General features: G+C 53.1%; 3 protein-coding genes across 10 annotated transcripts in view; 2 read left to right on the top strand and 1 right to left on the bottom strand.

Moving 5' to 3' along the window:
* Positions 1 to 6,256, top strand: part of cbfa2t3 (CBFA2/RUNX1 partner transcriptional co-repressor 3) — a 71,487-nt gene extending 65,231 nt beyond the window's left edge. For all 7 annotated transcript variants that reach the window (XM_070898357.1, XM_070898358.1, XM_070898354.1 and 4 more), the window contains exons 11-12: positions 1,424 to 1,579; positions 2,501 to 6,256. In XM_070898357.1, the coding sequence (XP_070754458.1) occupies positions 1,424 to 1,579; positions 2,501 to 2,800 (456 nt within the window). In that variant the 3' untranslated portion in view covers positions 2,801 to 6,256. The remainder of the gene's footprint in view (positions 1 to 1,423; positions 1,580 to 2,500) is intronic.
* Positions 6,257 to 11,633: 5,377 nt separating this feature from the next.
* On the bottom strand, positions 11,634 to 19,277 carry trappc2l (trafficking protein particle complex subunit 2L). Its single transcript, XM_070898353.1, has 5 exons — positions 19,065 to 19,277; positions 15,971 to 16,143; positions 15,100 to 15,187; positions 14,356 to 14,435; positions 11,634 to 12,004 (listed from the first exon to the last, which is right to left on the bottom strand). The coding sequence occupies exons 1-5, from the start codon at positions 19,095 to 19,097 to the stop codon at positions 11,959 to 11,961; spliced, it is 420 nt and encodes a 139-aa protein (XP_070754454.1). The 5' UTR covers positions 19,098 to 19,277; the 3' UTR covers positions 11,634 to 11,958.
* The window catches only part of galns (galactosamine (N-acetyl)-6-sulfatase), a 91,479-nt gene continuing 88,130 nt past the window's right edge, over positions 19,142 to 22,490 (top strand). Inside the window, exon 1 of one of the 2 annotated variants that reach the window (XM_070898351.1) lies at positions 19,142 to 19,244. In XM_070898351.1, the coding sequence (XP_070754452.1) occupies positions 19,155 to 19,244 (90 nt within the window). In that variant the 5' untranslated portion in view covers positions 19,142 to 19,154. The remainder of the gene's footprint in view (positions 19,245 to 22,490) is intronic. The other variant, XM_070898352.1, reaches the window with a different exon arrangement.

Raw genomic sequence — 22,490 nt, 5'->3', positions numbered from 1 at the left:
GGGGTTAGATACAGAGTAAAGCTCCCTCTACACTGTCCCATCAAACACTCCCAGAGCAGGTACAGCACGAGGTTAGATACAGAGTAAAGCTCCCTCTACACTGTCCCATCAAACACTCCCAGAGCAGGTACAGCACGGGGTTAGATACAGAGTAAAGCTCCCTGCACACTGTCCCATCAAACACTCCCAGGGCAGATACAGCACACTCTCGCCCAGCAAATTGGTCACGCTCTCGTCCGGTATTTATAATTCAGACAGTCCCTTTGCTTTTATTGACTGAGATTATTTATGGCAGTTAATTGAGGTTATAGCAGAAGGAGAGAGCGGTTGAAGCCTGCGTCTGCGCAAATTCTGAGGCTGAACTCCAGGATATGGCCAATGTATTCACTGAGGCATATGAAAGCATGGGCGTTACGCTTAACATCCGTAAGACATCAAGATTCACGGTGCGGCCCTCGACAACGTGAACCATTTCCCATACCTCGGGAGCCTCTTATCAACAAAGGCAGACATTGATGCGGAGATTCAACATCGCCTCCTGTGCGCCAGTTCAGCCTTAGGCCGTCTGAGGAAAAATGTGTTTGAAGACCAGGCCCTCAAATCTACCGCCAAGCTCATGGTCTACAGGGCTGTAGTAATACCCGCCCTCCTGTATGGATCTGAGGCATGGACGATGTATAGAAGGCACCTCAAGTCACTGAAGATATATCACCAACAATGTCTCCGCAAGATCTTGCAAATCTCCTGAGAGGACAGGTGCACCAACATCAGTGTCCTCATCCAGGCCAACATCCCCAGTATTGAAGCACTGACCACACTCGATCAGCTTCGTGGGCAGGCCACATAGTTCGCATGCCAGATACGAGACTCCCTAAGCAAATGCTTTATGTGGAGCTCCTTCATTGTAAACAAGCCAAAGGTGGGCAGCGGAAACGTTATAAGGACACCCTCAAAGCCTCCCAAGCCTCCCTGGTAAAGTGTGACATCACCACTGACACCTGGGAGTCCCTGGCTGAAGACCGCCCGAGATGGAGAAAGTGCATCTGGGAGGGCGTGCAGCTCTTTGAGTCTCAAAGCAAAGAGCGTGAAGAGGCTAAGCGCAGGCAGCAGAAGGAATGCGCGGCAAACCAGCTCCCCCCACCCCTTCACTCGACGAATGTCTGTCCCACCTGTGACAGGGTCTGTGGCTCTTGTATTGGACTGTTTAGCCATCAAATAATTCACTTTGGGAGTGGAAGCAAGTCTTCCTCGATTCCGAGGGACTGCCTATGATGATGATACAGTGCAGAAGGAGGGGGTGGGGGCGGGGTGAGCGGTGGCGGGAGGGATGGGGGAAGGTGTTGGGAGCGGAGAGAATTGACCTTTATTATTAGTTACACTTCCAGCCACTTTATTTGCTTTTCTGTGTTTCCTTTCTCTCCAGGCCTCCTGCATTCACACAGCCTCCTGGAGTCGGGAGGGCGAGGCGGACAGCTCTGCAGACATATCCACCATTGTGAGGGCCGCTCCGTGTTCTTCGGACCGGAAGCGCACTCACTGTGGGGCCAGGCAGGTGGCCTCGGCTGTTCCTCCCTCAGAGGTGAGATGCTTCGCTGCTTGAAACTCCTTCCATGCCATCGTTGCCGATCAGGGCCAACTCCCACTGCCCACAGGGACCTGATAAATCAGCATGAAGACATTTTGCCCCTGCTCGTCAATTAGCTTTGGTGGATTACCACACTGTGTGACTGTGGGTCAGTAACGGCCCTCATCATAGGCAAATCGAGGAAGACTTGCTTCCACTCTTAAAATGAGTCCTTAGGTGGCTGACCAGTCCAATACGGGAACCACAGTCCCTGTCACAGGTGGGACAGATAGTCGTTGAAGGATGGGTGGGACTGGTTTGCCGCATGCTCCTTCCGCTGCCTGCGCTTGATTTCTGCATGGTCTCGGTGATGAGACTCGAGGTACTCACAGTAACGGCCCACAGCGTGTGTGTTACTGGGTCAGTAACGGCCCACTGTGTGTGAGACTGGGTCTGTAACGGCCCACTGTGTGAGAGACTGGGTCTGTAACGGTCCTCAGTGTGTGTGTGACTGGGTCTGTAACGGCCCACAGTGTGTGTGACTATGGGTCAGTAACGGCCCACAGTGTGTGTGTGACTGGGTCAGTAACGGCCCACTGTGTGTGAGACTGGGTCTGTAACGGCCCACTGTGTGTGAGACTGGGTCTGTAACGGTACTCAGTGTGTGTGTGACTGGGTCTGTAACGGCCCACAGTGTGTGTGACTATGGGTCAGTAACGGCCCACAGTGTGTGTGACTATGGGTCAGTAACGGCCCACAGTGTGTGTGACTGGGTCTGTAATGGCCCACAGTGTGTGTGACTGGGTCTGTAATGGCCCACACTGTGTGAGACTGGGTCTGTAATGGCCCACACTGTGTGACTGTGAGTCAGTAATAATGTGCTTGGCGTAGAGCTGATGTTGGGTGTGTATGACGTTTGCAGTTTGTGCCTTTCAGAGCTGTTGGAATTGCGGTCGGAAGGCGAGTGAGACCTGCAGTGGCTGCAACACGGCCCGTTACTGCGGCTCCTTCTGTCAGCACAAGGACTGGGAGAAGCATCACCACGTCTGTGGGCAGAACGTGCAGGGCCTGAAATCGAGCAGCACTGCCCCCAGCTCCCCCTCCGCCAGCCAGGCCCAGCCGGATGGCATTGCCACCAGCGGTGGGGCCGTGAGCCCCGGAGACACCAGATCTACGTCCGCCTCACGCTCTGTCTCTCCGCCCACCCCGATACCCGGCGAAACTGCCTCTCGCTAACCGACAATGCAACTTCTCAGCTACCTGAAGACTTCATTGAATTTTGACCTCTGAATGACCTCTTGTCACTTGTTAACCCTCGAAGTTTCTGCAACCTCACTCGACCCAGACGAGACAAAGAAATCCATCTGCTTTTTTAATTCATTTTTTGGCCGTTTACCAAACGTTCCCTCTTGTGCAGCGTTACAGGTTCTGAACGTTACCCAGAGATTTCTCTCTGGGTCAAGGCCTGTGATGCCTCTTTGGAGGATTGTAAACTCACAGCACAGAAACTTCTCAAAGTTCAGCAAGATCTTGTGTTCAGTTGGAATGAAGAAACTTTTAACGTGGAAAAGACTTGTACGCTGCTTTTAAAATTCCAAAAATACTCTACTCTCTCTCTTGCGCGCACGCACGCACACACACTCGCTCTCAGACGCGCACTCACGCACATTCCGAGACAGCACCGCATGCGCTCGTCAGAAATTCACATTTACATGCTCTGACATACACACTCATCACAAAAGCACCCGGTTGAACACTGGCAATCGGGCACACCCACCCGCACTCTAACACACCCAGACATGCGTGTTCACACTGACACAGGAAGGAACACACTATGTTACTACCTTGCTAGCCAGCCAAGAAGATACCAGATGCACCTCGGCTCCAAAGTAAACCCAAAAAAAATCATCCTGCCCCAAACCCGTGTTGCACTGCCAAAGTCACTCAAAAAAAAGGAGCAGCACTTTGGAACTCACCGAGCAAGTGTGGGCCCCTCGGCCATGGAGCTCCTGCACCAGCCCTGCACAGGACAGCTTTCCAAACCGCCAGGGCTCCTGTCTGTCTTGTGGATTTACAGATGTGACTCGTTTGACTTACAGATGTGACTCGTTTGACTTGCGCTTGTCAAATAATCTTAAAGACGCAGCGTTACAGCAAAGTGTTCGGAGCCAGTGAGAGAGAGCGTGTGAAGGATTGACTCTCAGCAACCTCACTGCGCTTAACATGATGATGAGAAAAGTGAGCAGCGCCTGCTGACTGACAAATGTCATTTTTGTTTTGTGGAGAAAGGAACGAAAAGATGTTAATAAATGTGACAATCGTTTCATTTTTAAGTTATTTTAAGCATGAATGAAGTTTTGACTTACTGCACTCCTTTGATGCTCCCTCCTCCACTCCCTCCCTCCTCCACTCCCTTTCCCTCTGTTTTTGGTGCAGGTTTCCCTCGACAGTATTGCTGTACAGATGCTCCTTGTTCTTGTGATGTCTCGATGTGATCCTTTGTGTTGTCTGGGTGTTTTTGGAACTTGTGACAATTTTCTTTTCCATTTAAATTATTTTTCCTGTGGACTGAATTTTTAGGAGACTAAAAATACTGAACCTTGCCGCTCCCTCCCCTCGGCCCTCTCTCCTCCCCTCGGCCCTCTCTCCTCCATCCGGTGGGTCAGTGAGAAGTTGTATAATTTCAGTTGGAACAAAAAAGAAAAAATTTGAAGATGCTGGACAGACTTAGCAGGTCAATTAACGATCTGTGGCGAGGACAGAGTTAACCCTTCATCACAACTGAATTCCTGCCTGTATACCAGCAACATGAACTTGTCTGTTCTCTCCTGCTGAGTGTTTGCAGCGTGTCGGGTTTGATTGAACAGTAATTGATGTGTCAGAGAGCTGGCCTGGGAGACGGAGTCTGTATGGATCCTGCGATAAATCACTTCCCCCATTGATGAATCTCCGATTTATGATTGCTTCCTTGGGCAATGTTTGGAATGTTTTATTATAATGACTGAGTAACTGTTAGCTGTTCGGAACATCAGCGCTCGCTGCCGCACAGATTCCTAGTTCACCATCCTCCAAGTCTCGTATCACGTCCCAGTGGTAAAGGTGGATGAGACAGCACAAGACATTCGAGCTATCAGTGCCTGAGGATTACGAGCAGGTGAATAAGACCCCGTCACCTTTGATCTGTTTATCGTACCTCAGACTCTTAATTGGATTAGGGTCTTGTAATCACTGGTCACTCCCCTCCCCCCCCCCCCCCCCCGGCTTCGTCCCTAGGTCACTCCCCCCGGCCTGTCCCCGGTCACTCACTCTATATGCCTGGTCTGTCTTCTTTCTGAGGAGTCGGTCTGTGTTTGAGACTAGAGTGAGATGCGGAGGCTGTATCTACTTTCCCATCTACCTCTCTCTCTCTTCCGAATCATTTTTCCTTTCTCCCTTTTCTTGGGTTCAGCCTTATGCTAAACATTTGAAAGGAGTTGAGCAGCTGCTGCTATAATTGGAAACCAACACATCAAACCATCATCTGTCTCTGGCAACCTTATAAAACAAACCTGCCAACAGCCGGAGGAGAAACTGGCTAACTGATGGGTTCTAGCCCTGAACTTTGGCCACTTTAGTTATCCTACAGGAGGAGCGAGAGGCATTGCAATAATTTACACCATTGCTTATCACTTCTTTAAATTACCAAACAACTTTTCTTGGAGATGGTGTTCCTTTAATTAAAGAAACATTCCCCTTTGTAAAATTCACTGGCAAGGGGCAGTTTATTACCTGGAGGAGGGGTGTGGGTTATCCAGAGATACCACAGGTGCTGCAACCCCTCTAACCCAGGCCCATCTTGTTGAGGATCAGTGGTTAGCGTGGAGTCAGAAGGCAGAGATTGAGAGTTTGGGCTGCAACTTTCTCTTATTCACTTTCTAATTTCCAAAATGACCACTGGTTTTGCATGCAGTGGTAAATGTGTCTGATTGGTTGAGAGTTGAGATAGGTACTGTGTTTTGATTGGCTGTTCATATTAATACAAATTATATAGTAGTTACAGCACAGTAATAGGCCATTCAGACCAATGGCTCTGTGCCAGTGTTTATGCTGCACACCAGCCTCCCACTATATTCGAGCGAACTCTATTCCTTTTATCTGACGGGCTGGACCTGGATGCTACTGCTGATTTGAACAATGAAACCTCATTGCACATGCAACTGACCACTCTCCGCTCCTCCCTCCTCTAACTATAACCACTCCCCACCTCCCCTCTAACTGACCACTCTGTTACTCCTGAACGCCGACACTTACCAAGGGCCATTTTTCTACAAAAAATCTGAAATGCTGAGTCAGCGTTTGCAGAGGGCAGGCCGGTCCCACCGCAACTTGCTGTGTGCCCCAGCCTAGCACCGGCTCCCAGTCCGTGCTGCCGCTCTGCTGTGCTGCGGTGCGGGATCACAGCTGAGTTTTTCGCTCCTGGGTCACGCACAACAGACAGAAACTGCTGCTGCATTCTCAAACCACCGACAGGAATGCGATATCTGAAGCGTGATTTAGATTGTTGCTTAATTTATCATGTGATATATGGATAATGTCTATTTTCTTAGATTTCATAAATAGGTAATACATCGAATATTTCTGGTGATTGCTGCAGGGTAGCCTGCACTCCAGGATCCTCACTCTCACCACCTCCTAGTCTTCACAGTCCCTCTGACAGCCTGTCCCTGGGGGATGGATACCCTGTCTGGGGGGGGGGGGGTTACCATATCGCTGGGGGAGGGATACCCTCTGTATGAGGGGGGTGGGATACCCTGCGTCTGTGGGGGGGGGGGGGGGGGGGAAATACCCTGCGTCTGTGGGGGGGGGGGGGGGAAATACCCTGCGTCTGTGGGGGGGGGAGGGATACCCTACATCTGGGAGGGGGGATACCCTCTCTGTCTCTCTGGGTGACTGATGGCTCTCTGCCCCTTGTCCACATTGTAATCAAAAAAACAAATCCAATGAATAATCTGCAGGAAGACATCCTGCATAAGCTGGTGAGTGTTTGCCCACAATACCTCAGAAGATACAGCAGGCAGAGGGGCGAGGCTGCATAACCAGTTCAAAGAAGCAACTTCTCCAGTCACTGCGCTCTCGGGGTGGGAGCTGGGACTGGTTCAGGATCTCAGCTCCTTTATCCTCCCGGTCAGCATATTTACATTTATCCACCTGCCGATTCGGTCTCCGGGACCCCGGCAGTCCTGGGATTTGAGGTTCACTCAGGCAGCCACTACCCCTGACCCATGTCCCCTCTGAGAGATGTGATGCCAGACTCCACTTCCACCCTTGATCCGTTTGTTCCACTTGCTTCATCCTGTGGAATGTGAGATTCCTGCAGACGCTGTGCTGGGAATTGGCCCCATTCTGGGTTCTGTCTGAATGGGGCAAGTTGAGTCTGTGCTGAGCTCATGGTCATCACTAATCTGATCATAGAATAGGTCAGCACACAAGGAGCCCATTCGGCCCATCGAGTGCTCTTTCAAAGAGCAATCCAGTTAGTCCCACTCTTCCACCCTAGCCCACCCCTTTTTCGCCATATCCCTGTAATTTTTTTTCCCAAGTCTGTATCCAATTCTCTTTTGAAGGCTGCTAGTGAATCTGTATCACCACCCCAGCAGGCAGTGCATTCCAAATCCCAACCACTCGTTGCGTAAGGTTTTCCTCATGTCCCCTCTGGTTCTTTTGCCAAACACCTTAAATCTGTGCCCTCTCGTTATCGACCCTTGAGCCATTGGAAACAGTTTTTCTTTATTTACTCTATCTTAAATCCTTCATGATTTTAAACACCTCTATCAAATATCCTCTTGGCCTTCTCTGCTCTATCCATGTAATTGAAGTCCCTCATCCCTGGAACCATTCTAGTAAATCTCTTCTGTACCCTCTTCAAAGCCTTCACATTCTTCCTAAAGTATGGTGCCCAGAATTGGACACAATACTCCAGTTAAAAGAAGCTCTCTGGGTGGGAGCTGGGACTGGTTCAGGATCTCAGCTCCTTTATCCTCCTGGTCAGCATATTTACATTTATCCACCTGCCGATTTGGTCTCTGGGACCCCGTCAGTCCTGGGATTTGGGGTTCACTCAGGCAGCCACTACCCCTGATCCATGTCCCCTCTGAGAGATATGATGCCAGACTCCACTTCCACCCTTGATCCGTTTGTTCCACTTGCTTCATCCTGTGGAATGCGAGATTCCTGCAGACGCTGGGCTGGGAATTGGCCCCATTCTGGGTTGTCTGAATGGGGCAAGTTGTGTCTGTACTGAGCTCATGGTCATCACTAATCTGATCATAGAGCTGGGGCTAAACTTGTGCTATATGTACATTTAGCATTACTTTCTGACTTTTGTACTCTATGCCTCTATTTATAAAGCCTGGAATCCCATATGCTTTATTATCCTGTTCCGCCACCTTCAAAGATTTGTGCACATACACACCTCCAGGTCTCTGTGTTCTTGCACTCCTTTTAAAATTGTATTGTGTGTATGTCTGCTCCTCATTCTTACAGCCAATATGTATCACTTCTCTGCATTGAATTTCATCTGCCACTTGTCTGCCCATTTCACCAGCCGGTCGATGTCTTCTTGAAGTCTTTTACTATCTTCCTCATTGTTTGCAAACTTTTCCCTCCGTGCATTGCTTTGAGCGACTGTGGCCGGCGAGCATGCTTAATAAAACCTCAGCACTGGGCATCCCAAACTACCGAAACACCTTCCTCCCCTCACTGTACCCAGCCTACCTCAGCCTGATATGCAATATAAAGTCTACCTTTGACCAGTTTAGCAGCCAGTCAGCTCCTCCCGTTCCCTGACCAGATCAGTAACCCTGCTGGTTCTGAACTCCAGCGCCTGAAATCGGATCCGTTTATCCTCAAAATACAAACCAAACGCTCCTAGTTTTCTGACAAGATCTCAGTCTGGCACCAGTCCCAACGGCCCGGCTCCAGTACGGGGCCCCGGTCCGGCTCCAGTCCGGGCCTCGGTCCGTTTCCATGAATCTTTTTCCGGTCAGGAGGTGGGAATTTGAAGCAGAAGTCAATCTTGAATTCATGCCACACAATTCAACTTGAGAGAAAGGAGGGCAAAGCTGCTGTTTTATCTGCTGTAAGACAGAATGTGAAGCAAAATTAGGTCAAATAAAGGGAGTTTATGGTGGTTATTGCACACCTGTCCTGCTTACTCAGGCTGAATTGAGAGCAGTGCTGAGGAAGCCACACCTGGGCAGATCTGAATTGCTGGAACCCCCGGCCTATGAATGAAGAGGTGTGGAATAAGCAGGCGGGGCCAGAGTTCTGTGCAGCACCGCAGGCCAATACAGACTTTCAATACCTCCATTTACAGACTGCAGCGGCTCCCTTCAGAATGACGTGTTATTGCCGGAATGTCCCAGGGGCTCATTACAGGATAGCGATGAGACACAGCAAGGTGTTGTGATTTTGAATGTGCGGTGGAAGCAGATTGAGAAGTGAATTGGATAAATACTTGAAGGGTTAAACTTGCAGGGCCGTGGGGAAAGAGCAGGGGACTGGGACTGATTGGATCGCTCTTTCAAAGAGCCGGCACAGACATGGACCGAATGGCCTTCTGTGCCGCACCATTCTACAATTCAGGGTCACCACATGTCCAGTTATGTTGTGGACAGTCTAATTCTCAAGTGTGCTGTCTGAAAATTTCCAAACTCTAAACCAACAAGTTAATTCCCTTGTTATTGGATTATTTTCAACAGAGGCTGAACCCACAGAACTTGAACTTTGAATCCACCTCCCTGACAACTAAAAATAGCACTTTATACAATATTTAATTTCCTCCCCCAGGTGTCCTGTGACTGATTTCTGCAGTGGGCCCCATCATGTGACTGGGGAGCGCTGTGTGTCCCAGGCTTCTGTAACAGGATAATCATGTGTTAAATGTGGAGGAAAGAGGAATTCAACCGAGTCTCCCACACAGTCCATCGCCAAGATCACCTTCCACTTCTGGTAGTCTGTCTACACCCCTAATGCAGCCTGCATCAGGGGTCGGATTCCCCGCCCCCCTGCAGTGACCCAGTACCCTTGGGTTAGGAGGAAGAGAATCAGGCAGGATTCTTGCTCCTAATCACCTGTCAGTGATCCCGGTTGGACTGTGTGCACGTGGGTGGACAATTGGCTCGATGGGACTCCCGCATCGTCAAAAGAGCCCCCTTACTCTGGTCTCTCGCGTCGTGGCCCCTTGGTTGAGGGGGGAGGAGGCAGGGCGGTGGCGACTAGTGTCGGTGGGACTATCTGAGCTAAGTTGTAACTTCAGGAGGGAGACACCCTTTGTGCAGTGACTAGCCATGTTTGGTGTTTGTCCGGTTCCACGAACCATTCTGGCAGCTCCCTGGAGCAGTGGTTAAGAGTTTAATGAATTTTTATTGTGCAATACTTCAATTTAAAGTACTGAAGGTGAGGAGTTTTGTTTCATCGGATGTTTTTTTTGATTCTGTGGCCATTCTAGTGAAGCGATGCGACAGATGTTTAGGCATGCTGTTCCCCTTAACTTGGGCTTTCAGTGTACTGTATGTTCAGCTGTGAGACTGTAACATTATGATTCAGGTATGTCTATACTTATTCTGTATCTGTGTAATAAAAGACTTTAATATCACACCTTTACCTGTCTTTATAATGTGCCTGACGGGTGTTACAGTCAGCAGGACTGTTGTGTATGCTTCATGCTTATACTGTACACACGTAGATATCTGCACACAAACCCGCTACTAATGCACAAATACAAAACGGTAACACAAACTCTGACAGTGAATTATTAAAAGATTTGTTTGTCTCCTGTGTTCCCCACAGAGAGTGAAGACCAAGTGCAGTCTTCTGGTGGTGACATTATGGAATATTAGACCAAGGTGCCCACACACATAATTCAGTTCCATATTTTAAAGTCACACATTTTAACTTTCAGAATTTATAATGGAAAGTTCCATGTAAACTGTCACGCTGCACTTATATCCTCCCACCAGTGGAGGCATTGCAAGTTACTATGAAGTTTTTGCGGATGTATGGTTATCGATATATTCAATTGATTTGCCAATAGTTGGTGGATCAGATGGAAACCGGAGTAGAACGAGACTCTATAGTCACCCAGCACAAGGCCATGTACCCACAATCAAGACACGAGAGTGTGGTGAGGCTCACATTATATTTACAATTCAGAACGGATAAACCAGCGACAGGCAATATACACAGATTCAAATAATATTCCATCATGTATCTTTTCTAACAAACAATTTCAAAACAAGCCCTGTAACAACATCACCCAACTGCACAGAGAAACACACAAAATCCAAATATCAGGGCATTTTCGATAAGGGGTGGTGGCTCCTTGAATTGAAGCTGTCAAATGAGCGCCCTGGATTCAGTCAGGACACTGCTCCCTTGAATTAATGTGATAAAGAGCCAGCAAACAAGGAATTCAGTTAAACTGAATAAACAAACACCTCAGCATTGGTGAAACTGGACACTAACTATATCTGAAGTCCCGCTCCCCCACACAAAGGACGTCTCTCGCCAACGCCACACTGCCTCGACTCTGCAGTCGGGGGCAGAGTCTTGATTTGGATACTGGGTTTCACCTGTTGTGCAGGTATTACACAGGTTAAGCTACTGAACTAGAACTAGAGGATCAGACCCCGTTTATAGTATAACTGTACAACAGTCTCAGCTGTCATCTGATTCACCTCCCACTCTCCACTTCTGCGAAATAACCAGGTGAGATTTGCACTTTTACACCCCGCAGAGTATCCTCCTCTGACAGTGTCTGCTGCTCCTCACATCCCGCTGCCTCGCTCTCCCCCCCTCACTCCCGCTGCCCCCCGACACACTCCCTCCCTCTTCCCTCCTCTCCCCGCACTCACTCCCTCCCTCTTCTCTCCCCGCACTCACTCCCTCCCTCTTCCCCCCCCCCCCACTCCATCTACCCCCCTCTGGCCCTCTGCCCCCCCTCCCCACTCATTCCCTCCCTCCCTCCCTCTGCCCCCTCTCATTCACTCACTCCCTCCCTCTGCCAACCCGCCCCCCCCCCTCCCCTCACTCCCTCTGCCACCACCCCCAGGAAATAAAAAGACTGTGTTAAGACACAACAGAATTAGGGAGTCACGTCGTACACTAACTAAACCTCACTGTGCCCGGACATTCTACTGATTGTATGATTATATATTACATGTTCAATTGAATCGGAGGTTTTATGTATATTTGAATAATAAACACTGCGGTAAAATGAAGTAGAATCTGATGGCATCTTGTGCGATGTTCCATTTACATTAGTGTCACTGAAAGCAGTCCTGCAAATGTGACGGAGAAGCTGGTACACAGCACGGGGCCAGGAGAACAGGAACTCCACACAGAGCTTCAGGGCCTCAGCACACCTGAACCATCATACCCGAAACCATGTGATCAAAGACCCTGAAACACAGAGCACAAAACCGTCAATTATTGGGAGCCCCCCACAATCACAGAGCCCCCCTCCCCCCACAATCACAGAACCCCCCCCCCCCCAGACGATCACAGAACAGGTGATGGTCACAAGTACTGAAATGCCCCCAGTGTATGTCACAGAGCAGATGGTGGTTACAGGTACTGAGATGCCCCCAGTGTATGTCAGGCAGGTTGAGGATGGGCAGCCACTGGTCTCCAGCCCAGACCATTGCCGCTGTGCTGCTGAGAATCTGGGTGAGACTTTGCCACCTCCCCTGGGGGGTTTTCTACCCCGCCACCTGCTGAGACGACCTTTGTCTTACGGATGTTTAGTGTAAGGTCCATGCTTTCGCACACCTCGGTGAAGATGTTGACGATGGCTTGGAGTTCGGCCATGTTGAATGTGCGCAGACACAAGCGTCATCCACATACTGTAGTGCGATGACAGAGGGTGGGATGACCTAGCCTGGAGGCGGCGAAGGTTGAACAGGTTCCCATTGGTTCTACAGATCAGTTCCACTCCAGTGGGGAGTTTGTTGAGAGTGAGATGAAGCATTGCAGCGAGGAAGATCGAGAAGAGCGTTGGCGCGATGACGCAGCCCTGCTTGACCCCAGTCTGGATGTGGATTGGGTCTGTGGTGGATCTGTTGGTCAGGATCATGGCTTGCATGTCGTCGTGGAGCAGACGGAGGATGGTGGCAAACTTTTAGGGGCAGCCGAAACAGAGGAGGACGCTCCATAGTCCCTCACGGTTGACAGTGTCAAAGGCCATTGTGAGGTCAAAGGTGGCCATGTACAAGGGTTGGTGCTGTTCCTTGCATTTCTCTTGTAGTTGTCGCTTGGTGAAGATCATGTCCGTTGTACCCCTTAGTGGATGGAATCCGCATTGTGACTCTGGGAGGAGCTCTTCAGCCACAGGGAGAAGACGGTCGAGGAGGATTCTTGCGATTACTTTCCCAGTGGCCGACAGCAGGGAGATTCCTCTGTCGTTGCCGCAGTTGGACTTGTCCCCTTTTTTGAAGGCCAACATCCCCAGCATCGAAGCATTGACCACATTCAACCAGCTCCGTTGGGCGGGCCACATCGACCGCATGCCCGACACGAGACTCCCAAAGCAAGCGCTCTACTCGGAACTCCTACACGGCAAGCGAACCCCAGGTGGGCAGAGGAAACGTTTCAAGGACACCCTCAAAGCCCCCTTGATAAAATGCAACATCCCCACCGGCACCTGGGAATCCCTGGCCCAAGATCGCCCTAAGTGGAGGAAGAGCATCCGGGAGGGCGCTGAGCACCTTGAGTCTCGTCACCGAGAGCATGCAGAAATCAAGCATAGACAGTGGAAGGAGCGTGCGACAAACCAGGCTCTCCACACACCCTTTGCTTCAACCACTGTCTGTCCCACCTGTGACAGAGACTGTAATTCCCACATTGGACTGTACAGCCACCTGAGAACTCACTTTTAGAGTGGAAGCAAGTCTTCCTCGATTTCGAGGAACTGCCTATGATGATGATGATGACCTGCTGAGATTGGGCCACTCGTGTTTGAACAGAGATGAATCGAGTCAGCTTTCTCTCCCACTGATGGAAGTGACTTCATGTGCTTTGCTTTCACACTAAATGAGCTTTGATCACCCTGCGACCTCCCGCTGGAGAAACCTGTAAATTGGGTCATTTCTGGAACTGGACCTAACCCCACCGGTCAGTCAGATCGGCTATCAAGTCAGATTGAAAATCAGTGAGCTGGACCAGTTTCAGTTTCCCGTCTCCCTCCACCCGAAGTGGGCCATCCAGTTCTTGGTAAACTCCAGGGAGGCACTCCATCAGAAACCGCAGAATGAATTGTGCCTGCGGCTGTCAGGTTTAGGGGCAGACCAAGCGCGATAAACTACATGGAACAACAGTCCCCTGACCGGACACCAAGTGAGGACGCGATTTCCCCGCTCTCCCCCCTCCCCCACACCATCTCCTGTGACGATATGGACCGCGGACGATCTGCCGATGACTCCCCAACACTTCCAAGTGCCACTTCCCCAGCGCCAACACATGGGCGAATCAGGCTGTAGACCACATCTGGGACTGTATAGTGGGCTCCACCGCACGCCGACTCCCTCCTCCCATAGTCCAGCCAATACCAGGAAAGCTGTACTGCAGAATGGGTATGAACAACCACAGCAGCAGGAGGAGGCCATTCAGCCCCTCGAGCCTGTCCCATCATTCAATTAAATCACGGCTGATTTGTACCTCAACTTCAACTTCCCACCTTTGCTCCATATCCCTCGATATCATTACTCAACAAAACTCTACTGCAATCACATGTTTGGCCCCCAGACACTCCTTACTTTGACTGAATCAGCTCTCCCGGGTTGTAGAATGGATTGCACATGACATCCGTGTAAGAGTTATGCAGTTTTCTGAACATCTGCAGAGAAACAAAACACGAAAAGTAAAATGATGGTACCAGCACTTCAGATTAAATCACATTCACTACCATCACCAAGAGCTCTCTCGATAGCACCACACCGTCTTAAACACTCCCAGGGCAGGTACAGCACAGGTTAGATACAGAGTAAAGCTCCCTCTACATTGTCCCATCAAACAGTCCCAGGGCAGGTAATGCACGGGGTTAGATACAGAATAAAGCTCCTTCTACACTGTCCCATCAAACACTCCCAGGGCAGGTACAGCACGGGTTAGATACAGAGTAAAGCTCCCTCTGCACTGTCCCATCAAACACTCCCAGGGCAGGTACAGCACGGGGTTAGATACAGAGTAAAGCTCCCTCGACACTGCCCCATCATATACTTCCAGGGCAGGTACAGCACGGGTTAGATATAGAGTAATGCTTCCAGTGACAATTATAGTGAAACATGATTAGTGATAAAGGTTAATAGATTAGTTTAATTAATCTGAGTTTTGGGAAACAGTCTTGTATCAATTTGAAATGAGTTTGTCAGTGACAGAAAGATCGGTAATTTTCTAACTCTGGGACAATCTCTGCTTTAGCCTGAAGAAAGATCCCCACCACTTGGCCGGTGATCCCCACAATCCGGCTGATGACCCCCGTCTCCTGGGGAGTAACTTACACTGCGGATTTCGTTGTCCCTCAGTGCGATGTTGGAAGAATCGACCACAATAACAAATTTAACTTTAGTGTTGGTGACGTAGCCGTATCTGGAAAAATCAGTAAAGGTTCACATTTGATCAGGGGGCACATTCCCCATCCCCCTCCCGGTCACTGGGCATACTCCCATCTCCCCCGTTTTTCGATTAGGTATTTTACAGCCTTCTGGACACAACATCGAACTAAACAATTTCAGATCATAACCTCTGCCTTTATTATTTCACATGGCATCTGTTGAAGATTCTGCTATTCCCATTTACTTCCTCCTCTAGCCCCATCTTTTGTTTCTTACTTGTCCCATTACCATTTTGTTTTGCCATGCACCATAATTCCTTGTGTCATTCCACCCCATCACAGACCTTCCCTTTTGTTCCTTCCTTTGCTCCCCCCTTTCCATCCCTGCAATTGCTTAAAATCTGGCACATTTCTTTTTCCTGTTCTGATGAAAAGTCATTGACCTGAAACGTTAACTCTGTTACTCTCTCCACAGATGTTGCCTGACCTGCTGAGTATTTCCAGCATCTTCTATTTTTATTTCAGACCCGTTATCACAATTTGAGCCTAGGCAGTGAATGGTAGCAGCTATTGGACCATGGAAGGGATCACAGTCGAGCATGATCCCATCCTCGCCTAGCAGGGGTCAGGAGCAGGAACTCAGGCAGATCTGGTTTCTCCTTCACTCAACTGTAGCCCCATTTCTGCCCCCTTGTGCCAGCTGGGCACAGACTGGCGTTTGGCACAGGACTCACTAGAGCAACTTATTGATTAGTATTAGTCTAATTCCTGCCTAGCCTGTCTGAAATCGGTCTCCTCGCCATCTGTTTTAAGGATACACTTTATAATCCTCGGTGGGGTAAAGCAGCCCCAGGTAAAGCTCTCGCTGATCCACCAGTGCCTTCCCCACCGCTGAGATCTTCTCTTCCACAACATCCAGCGATGTATGAACCGTGTAGTGAAATTTCAGCTCGTTCTCCGTTGGGACGGTTTTAATGTAGAGTGGATAATTCTGAACAGAGCAACATACGGGTCAGTAAGCGGGATGACAAAAATGGTTTAATCTCGACAATTGGGTACGGTAGCATAGAAGAGCCGAGGGCCAGGGGCAGCACGGGCCAGCTCACATTGCGATATGTGTGTGCACTAGGTCCGTGCAGCAGAGCTGGTCTCCAGTCATCTTGGTTAATCCTTGCCACTGGACCAAGACCTAGCACTGTCAAGCCCGTGTGGTGGCTGTTGTGCAACGGTTACCACACTTTAAAAATATCCATGCACAGGCATCTTCCACCCTTCAGGATGTGGTTCGGGACCTGGAATATTAGGTCCTTCATTGAAACACCTGTGAACTCATCCCTTTTTGGTGTGGAAGCAAGTCATCCTCGATATGAGGGACCACCTAAGAAGAGGGTTGTTATTGGACTAGTAATCCAGAGGCCAGGAGTAATGATCCAGAGACACAAGTTTAAACCTCACCAGAGCAGCTGGGGAATTTAAATTCAATTAAAAAAACGAGTATGAGTAAATGCTGACCATTATTTACAATATATATCAATGATTTAGATGAAGGAATTGAGTGTAATATCTCCAAGTTTGCAGATGACACTAAGCTGGGTGGCGGTGAGAGCTGTGAGGGGGACGCTAAGAGGCTGCAGGGTGACTTGGACAGGTTAGGTGAGTGGGCAAATGCATGGCAGATGTAGTATAATGTGGATAAATGTGAGGTTATCCACTTTGGGGGCAAAAACGCAAAGACAGAATATTATCTGAATGGCGGCAGATTAGGAAAAGGGGAGGTGCAACGAGACCTGGGAGTCATGGTTAATCAGTCACTGAAGGTTGGCATGCAGGTACAGCAGGCAGTGAAGAAGTCAAATGGTATGTTGGCCTTCATAGCTAGGGGATTTGAGTATAGGAGCAGGGAGGTCTTACTGCAGTTGTACAGGGCCTTGGTGAGGCCTCACCTGGAATATTGTGTTCAGTTTTGGTCTCCTAATCTGAGGAAGGACGTTCTTGCTATTGAGGGAGTGCAGCAAAGGTTCACCAGACTGATTCCAGGGATGGCAGGACTGACATAGGAGGAGAGACTGGATCAACTGGGCCTTTATTCACTGGAGTTTAGAAGGATGAGAGAGGATCTCATAGAAACATATAGAATTCTGACGGGACTGGACAGGTTAGATGCGGGAAGAATGTTCCCAATGTTGGGGAAGTCCAGAACCAGGGGACACAGTCTAAGGATAAGGAGTAGGCCATTTAGGACTGAAATGAGGAGAAACTTCTTCACTCAGAGAGTTGTTAACCTGTGGAATTCCCTGCCGCAGAGAGTTGTTGATGCCAGTTCATTGGATATATTCAAGAGGGAGTTAGATATGGCCCTTACAGCTAAAGGGATCAAGGGGTATGGAGAGAAAGCAGGAAAGGGGTACTGAGGGAATGATCAGCCATGATCTTATTGAATGGTGGTGCAGGCTCGAAGGGCCAAATGGCCTACTCCTGCACCTATTTTCTATGTTTCTATGATTCTATTAAAATCTAGGATTGTGGTTAAAACCCATCTGGTTCACTAATGTTCTTCAGGAAGGAAATCTTCCGCCCTTACTTGGTCTGACCGATATGTGAGTCCAGACCCACAGCAATGTGGTTGACTCTGAACCCCTGAAATGGCCGAGCGAGCCCCAGTGAGCGGCTGAGGTGCAGGAGGCTCACCGCCTTCAGGGCAATAAATGCCGGCCTTGGCAGTGGCGCCCATACCCCGAGAATGAATTTAAAAAACAGCTTCTTTAGCGGAGCAAACCGTCCCAGAGCGGCACAAGAGGACATCAGACCGAACACTGGGGGAGGGGGCCAGGTCGGTGGCTGGGGGCCGGGGGCCGGGTCGGTGGCTGGGGGCCGGGTCGGGGGCTGGGGGCCGGGTCGGTGGCTGGGGGCCGCGGGCTGGGGGCCGGGTTGGTGGCTGGGGGCCGCGGGCTGGGTCGGTGGCCGGGGGTTCGCGGGGGGCCGGGTCGGTGGCTGAGGGCCGGGGGCCGGGTTGGTGGCTGGGGGCCGCGGGCTGGGTCGGTGGCCGGGGGTTCGCGGGGGGCCGGGTCGGTGGCTGAGGGCCGGGGGCCGGGTTGGGGGCTGGGGGCCGGGTTGGGGGCTGGGGGCCGGGTCGGTGGCTGGGGGCCGGGTTGGGGGCTGGGGGCCGCGGGCTGGGGGCCGGGTTGGTGGCTGGGGGCCGCGGGCTGGGGGCCGGGTCGGTGGCCGGGGGTTCGCGGGGGGCCGGGTTGGGGGCTGGGGGCCGGGGGCCGGGTTGGGGGCTGGGGGCTGGGGGCCGGGTCGGTGGCTGGGGGCAGGGGGCCGGGTCGGTGGCTGGGGGCAGGGGGCCGGGTCGGTGGCTGAGGGCCGGGGGCCGGGTCGGTGGCTGAGGGCCGGGGGCCGGGTTGGGGGCTGGGGGCTGGGGGCCGGGTCGGTGGCTGGGGGCAGGGGGCCGGGTCGGTGGCTGAGGGCCGGGGGCCGGGTTGGGGGCTGGGGGCTGGGGGCCGGGTCGGTGGCTGGGGGCCGGGTCGGTGGCTGAGGGCCGGGGGCCGGGTTGGGGGCTGGGGGCTGGGGGCCGGGTCGGTGGCTGGGGGCAGGGGGCCGGGTTGGGGGCTGGGGGCAGGGGGCCGGGTCGGTGGCTGAGGGCCGGGGGCCGGGTCGGGGGCTGAGGGCCGGGGGCCGGGTCGGTGGCTGAGGGCCGGGGGCCGGGTTGGGGGCTGGGGGCTGGGGGCCGGGTCGGTGGCTGGGGGCAGGGGGCCGGGTCGGTGGCTGAGGGCCGGGGGCCGGGTCGGGGGCTGGGGGCTGGGGGCCGGGTCGGTGGCTGGGGGCCGGGGGCCGGATGGAGCCGCTCCCGAAGCCCGGGCCCAGCGGCCGCTCCGCTCCGCTCCCCGGAGTGGGTTCGGTTCAGTTTCTCACCTCCTTAGCGATCACCGCCACACACACCGCCATCTTGCTGCTCGGGTCACGTGGGCGGCGCGGGGTCAGGGGTCAGGCTCGGGGACCGGGATGTGGCGGTTGGTGTTGCTGCTCCTGGCAGCGGGGAGCGGGAGCGGGAATGGGCGCGCGCCTAACGTCCTGCTGCTCTTCATGGATGATGTGAGTCCGCGCGCCCGCGCCTCTCTCTCTCTCTCTCTCTCGGTGCGCGCTCCCGTCTATCTACGCGTTCACGTCTCGCTATCGACGCACACTCCCGTCTCTCACTGCGCGCGCTCCCGTCTATCCATCTCTCGGTGCGCGCTCCCGTCTTTATCTCTCGGCGCGCGCTCCCGTCTCTCTCTACCTCTAGGTGCGCGCTCCCGTCTCTCTCTCTCTCTCTCTCAGTGCGCGCTCCCGTCTCTCTCTCTCTCTCTCTCTCTCTCAGTGCGCGCTCCCGTCTCTCTCTCTCTCTCTCTCTCTCTCTCAGTGCGCGCTCCCGTCTCTCTCTCTCTCTCAGTGCGCGCTCCCGTCTCTCTCTCTCTCTCTCTCTCGGTGCGCGCTCCCGTCTCTCTCTCTCTCTCTCTCGGTGCGCGCTCCCGTCTCTCTCACTCTCTCGCTCGGTGCGCGCTCTCGTCTCTCTCTCTCTCTCGGTGCGCGCTCTCGTCTCTCTCTCTCTCGGTGCGCGCTCCCGTCTCTCTCGGTGCGCGCTCCCGTCTCCCTCTCTCTCTCTCGGTGCACGCTCCCGTCTCTCTCTCTGTGCGCGCTCCCGTCTCCCTCTCTCTCTCTCGGTGCGCGCTCCCGTCTCTCTCTCTCTCTCTCTCGGTGCACGCTCCCGTCTCTCTCTAGGTGCGCGCTCCCGTCTCTCTCTCTCTCTCTCAGTGCGCGCTCCCGTCTCTCTCTCTCTCTCTCTCTCGGTGCGCGCTCCCGTCTCCCTCTCTCTCTCTCGGTGCACGCTCCCGTCTCTCTCTCTCTCTCGGTGCGCGCTCCCGTCTCTCTCTCTCTCTCTCTCGGTGCACGCTCCCGTCTCTCTCTCTGTGCGCGCTCCCGTCTCCCTCTCTCTCTCTCGGTGCACGCTCCCGTCTCTCTCTCTCTCTCTCGATGCGCGCTCCCGTCTCTCACTCTCTCTCTCTCTCTCGGTGCACGCTCCCGTCTCTCTCTCTCTCTCTCGGTGCGCGCTCCCGTCTCTCTCACTCTCTCTCTCGGTGCACACTCCCGTCTCTCTCTCTCTCTCTCGGTGCGCGCTCCCGTCTCTCTCTCTCTCTCTCGGTGCGCGCTCCCATCTCTCTCTCTCTCTCTCTCTCGGTGCACGCTCCCGTCTCTCTCTCTCTCTCTCGGTGCACGCTCCCGTCTCTCTCTCTCTCTCTCTCTCTCTCGGTGCACGCTCCCGTCTCTCTCTCTCTCTCTCGGTGCACGCTCCCGTCTCTCTCTCTCTCTCTCTCTCTCGGTGCACGCTCCCGTCTCTCTCTCTCTCTCTCGGTGCGCGCTCCCGTCTCTCTCTCTCTCTCTCTCTCTCGGTGCATGCTCCCATCTCTCTCTCTCTCTCTCTCGGTGCATGCTCCCATCTCTCTCTCTCTCTCTCGGTGCACGCTCCCGTCTCTCTCTCTCTCTCTCTCGGTGCACGCTCCCGTCTCTCTCACTCTCTCTCTCTCTCTCGGTGCACACTCCCGTCTCTCTCACTCTCTCTCTCTCTCGGTGCACACTCCCGTCTCTCTCTCTCTCTCTCGGTGCACGCTCCCGTCTCTCTCACTCTCTCTCTCTCTCTCGGTGCACACTCCCGTCTCTCTCTCTCTCTCTCGGTGCGCGCTCCCGTCTCTCTCACTCTCTCTCTCTCTCGGTGCACACTCCCGTCTCTCTCTCTCTCTCTCGGTGCACGCTCCCGTCTCTCTCACTCTCTCTCTCTCTCTCGGTGCGCGCTCCCGTCTCTCTCACTCTCTCTCTCTCTCTCGGTGCACACTCCCGTCTCTCTCTCTCTCTCTCGGTGCGCGCTCCCGTCTCTCTCACTCTCTCTCTCTCTCTCGGTGCACACTCCCGTCTCTCTCTCTCTCTCTCGGTGCGCGCTCCCGTCTCTCTCACTCTCTCTCTCTCTCGGTGCACACTCCCGTCTCTCTCTCTCTCTCTCGGTGCGCGCTCCCGTCTCTCTCACTCTCTCTCTCTCTCTCGGTGCACGCTCCCGTCTCTCTCTCTCTCTCTCTCGGTGCGCGCTCCCATCTCTCTCTCTCTCGGTGCACGCTCCCGTCTCTCTCTCTCTCTCTCGGTGCACGCTCCCGTCTCTCTCTCTCTCTCTCTCTGTCTCGGTGCGCGCTCCCGTCTCTCTCTCTCTCTCTCTCTCGGTGCACGCTCCCGTCTCTCTCTCTCTCTCTCTCTCTCTCTCGGTGCGCGCTCCCGTCTCTCTCTCTCTCTCTCTCTCTCTCGGTGCACGCTCCCGTCTCTCTCTCTCTCTCTCTCTCTCGGTGCACGCTCCCGTCTCTCTCTCTCTCTCTCTCGGTGCACGCTCCCGTCTCTCTCTCTCTCTCTCTCTCTCTCGGTGCGCGCTCCCGTCTCTCTCTCTCTCTCTCTCTCTCGGTGCACGCTCCCGTCTCTCTCTCTCTCTCTCTCGGTGCACGCTCCCGTCTCTCTCTCTCTCTCTCTCTCTCTCTCTCGGTGCACGCTCCCGTCTCTCTCTCTCTCTCTCTCTCTCTCGGTGCGCGCTCCCGTCTCTCTCTCTTTCTCTCTCTCTCGGTGCACCTCTCCGTCTCTCTCTCTCTTCTCTCTTTCGTGCGCGCTCCCGTCTCTCTTTCTCTCTCTCTCGGTGCGTGCTCCCGTCTCTCTCTCTTTCTCTCTCTCTCGGTGTACGCTCCCGTCTCTCTCTCTCTCGGTGCGCGCTCCCGTCTCTCTCTCTCTCTCTCTCTCTCTCGGTGAGCGCTCCCGTCTCTCTCTCTCTCTCTCTCTCGGTGCGCTCTCCCGTCTCTCTCTCTCTCTCTCGGTGCGCGCTCCCGTCTCTCTCTCTCTCTCTCGGTGCGCGCTCCCGTCTCTATCTCTCTCTCTCTCTCTCGGTGCACGCTCCCGTCTCTCTCTCTCTCTCTCTCTCTCGGTGCACGCTCCCGTCTCTCTCTCTCTCTCTCTCTCTCTCTCTCTCTCTCTCTCTCGGTGCACGCTCCCGTCTCTCTCTCTCTCTCTCTCTCGGTGCGCGCTCCCGTCTCTATCTCTCTCTCTCTCTCTCGGTGCACGCTCCCGTCTCTCTCTCTCTCTCTCTCGGTGCACGCTCCCGTCTCTCTCTCTCTCTCTCTCTCTCTCTCTCTCTCTCGGTGCACGCTCCCGTCTCTCTCTCTCTCTCTCTCTCTCTCGGTGCGCGCTCCCGTCTCTCTCTCTTTCTCTCTCTCTCGGTGCACGCTCCCGTCTCTCTCTCTCTCTCTCTCTCTCGGTGCGCGCTCCCGTCTCTCTCTCTTT

This window comes from Pristiophorus japonicus, chromosome 13 (genome assembly GCF_044704955.1).
Source record: "Pristiophorus japonicus isolate sPriJap1 chromosome 13, sPriJap1.hap1, whole genome shotgun sequence".
Lineage (NCBI taxonomy): Eukaryota > Metazoa > Chordata > Chondrichthyes > Pristiophoridae > Pristiophorus > Pristiophorus japonicus.
The sequence above is the reverse complement of the archived record's forward strand: the minus strand, read 5'-3'. Positions and strand labels throughout refer to the sequence as shown.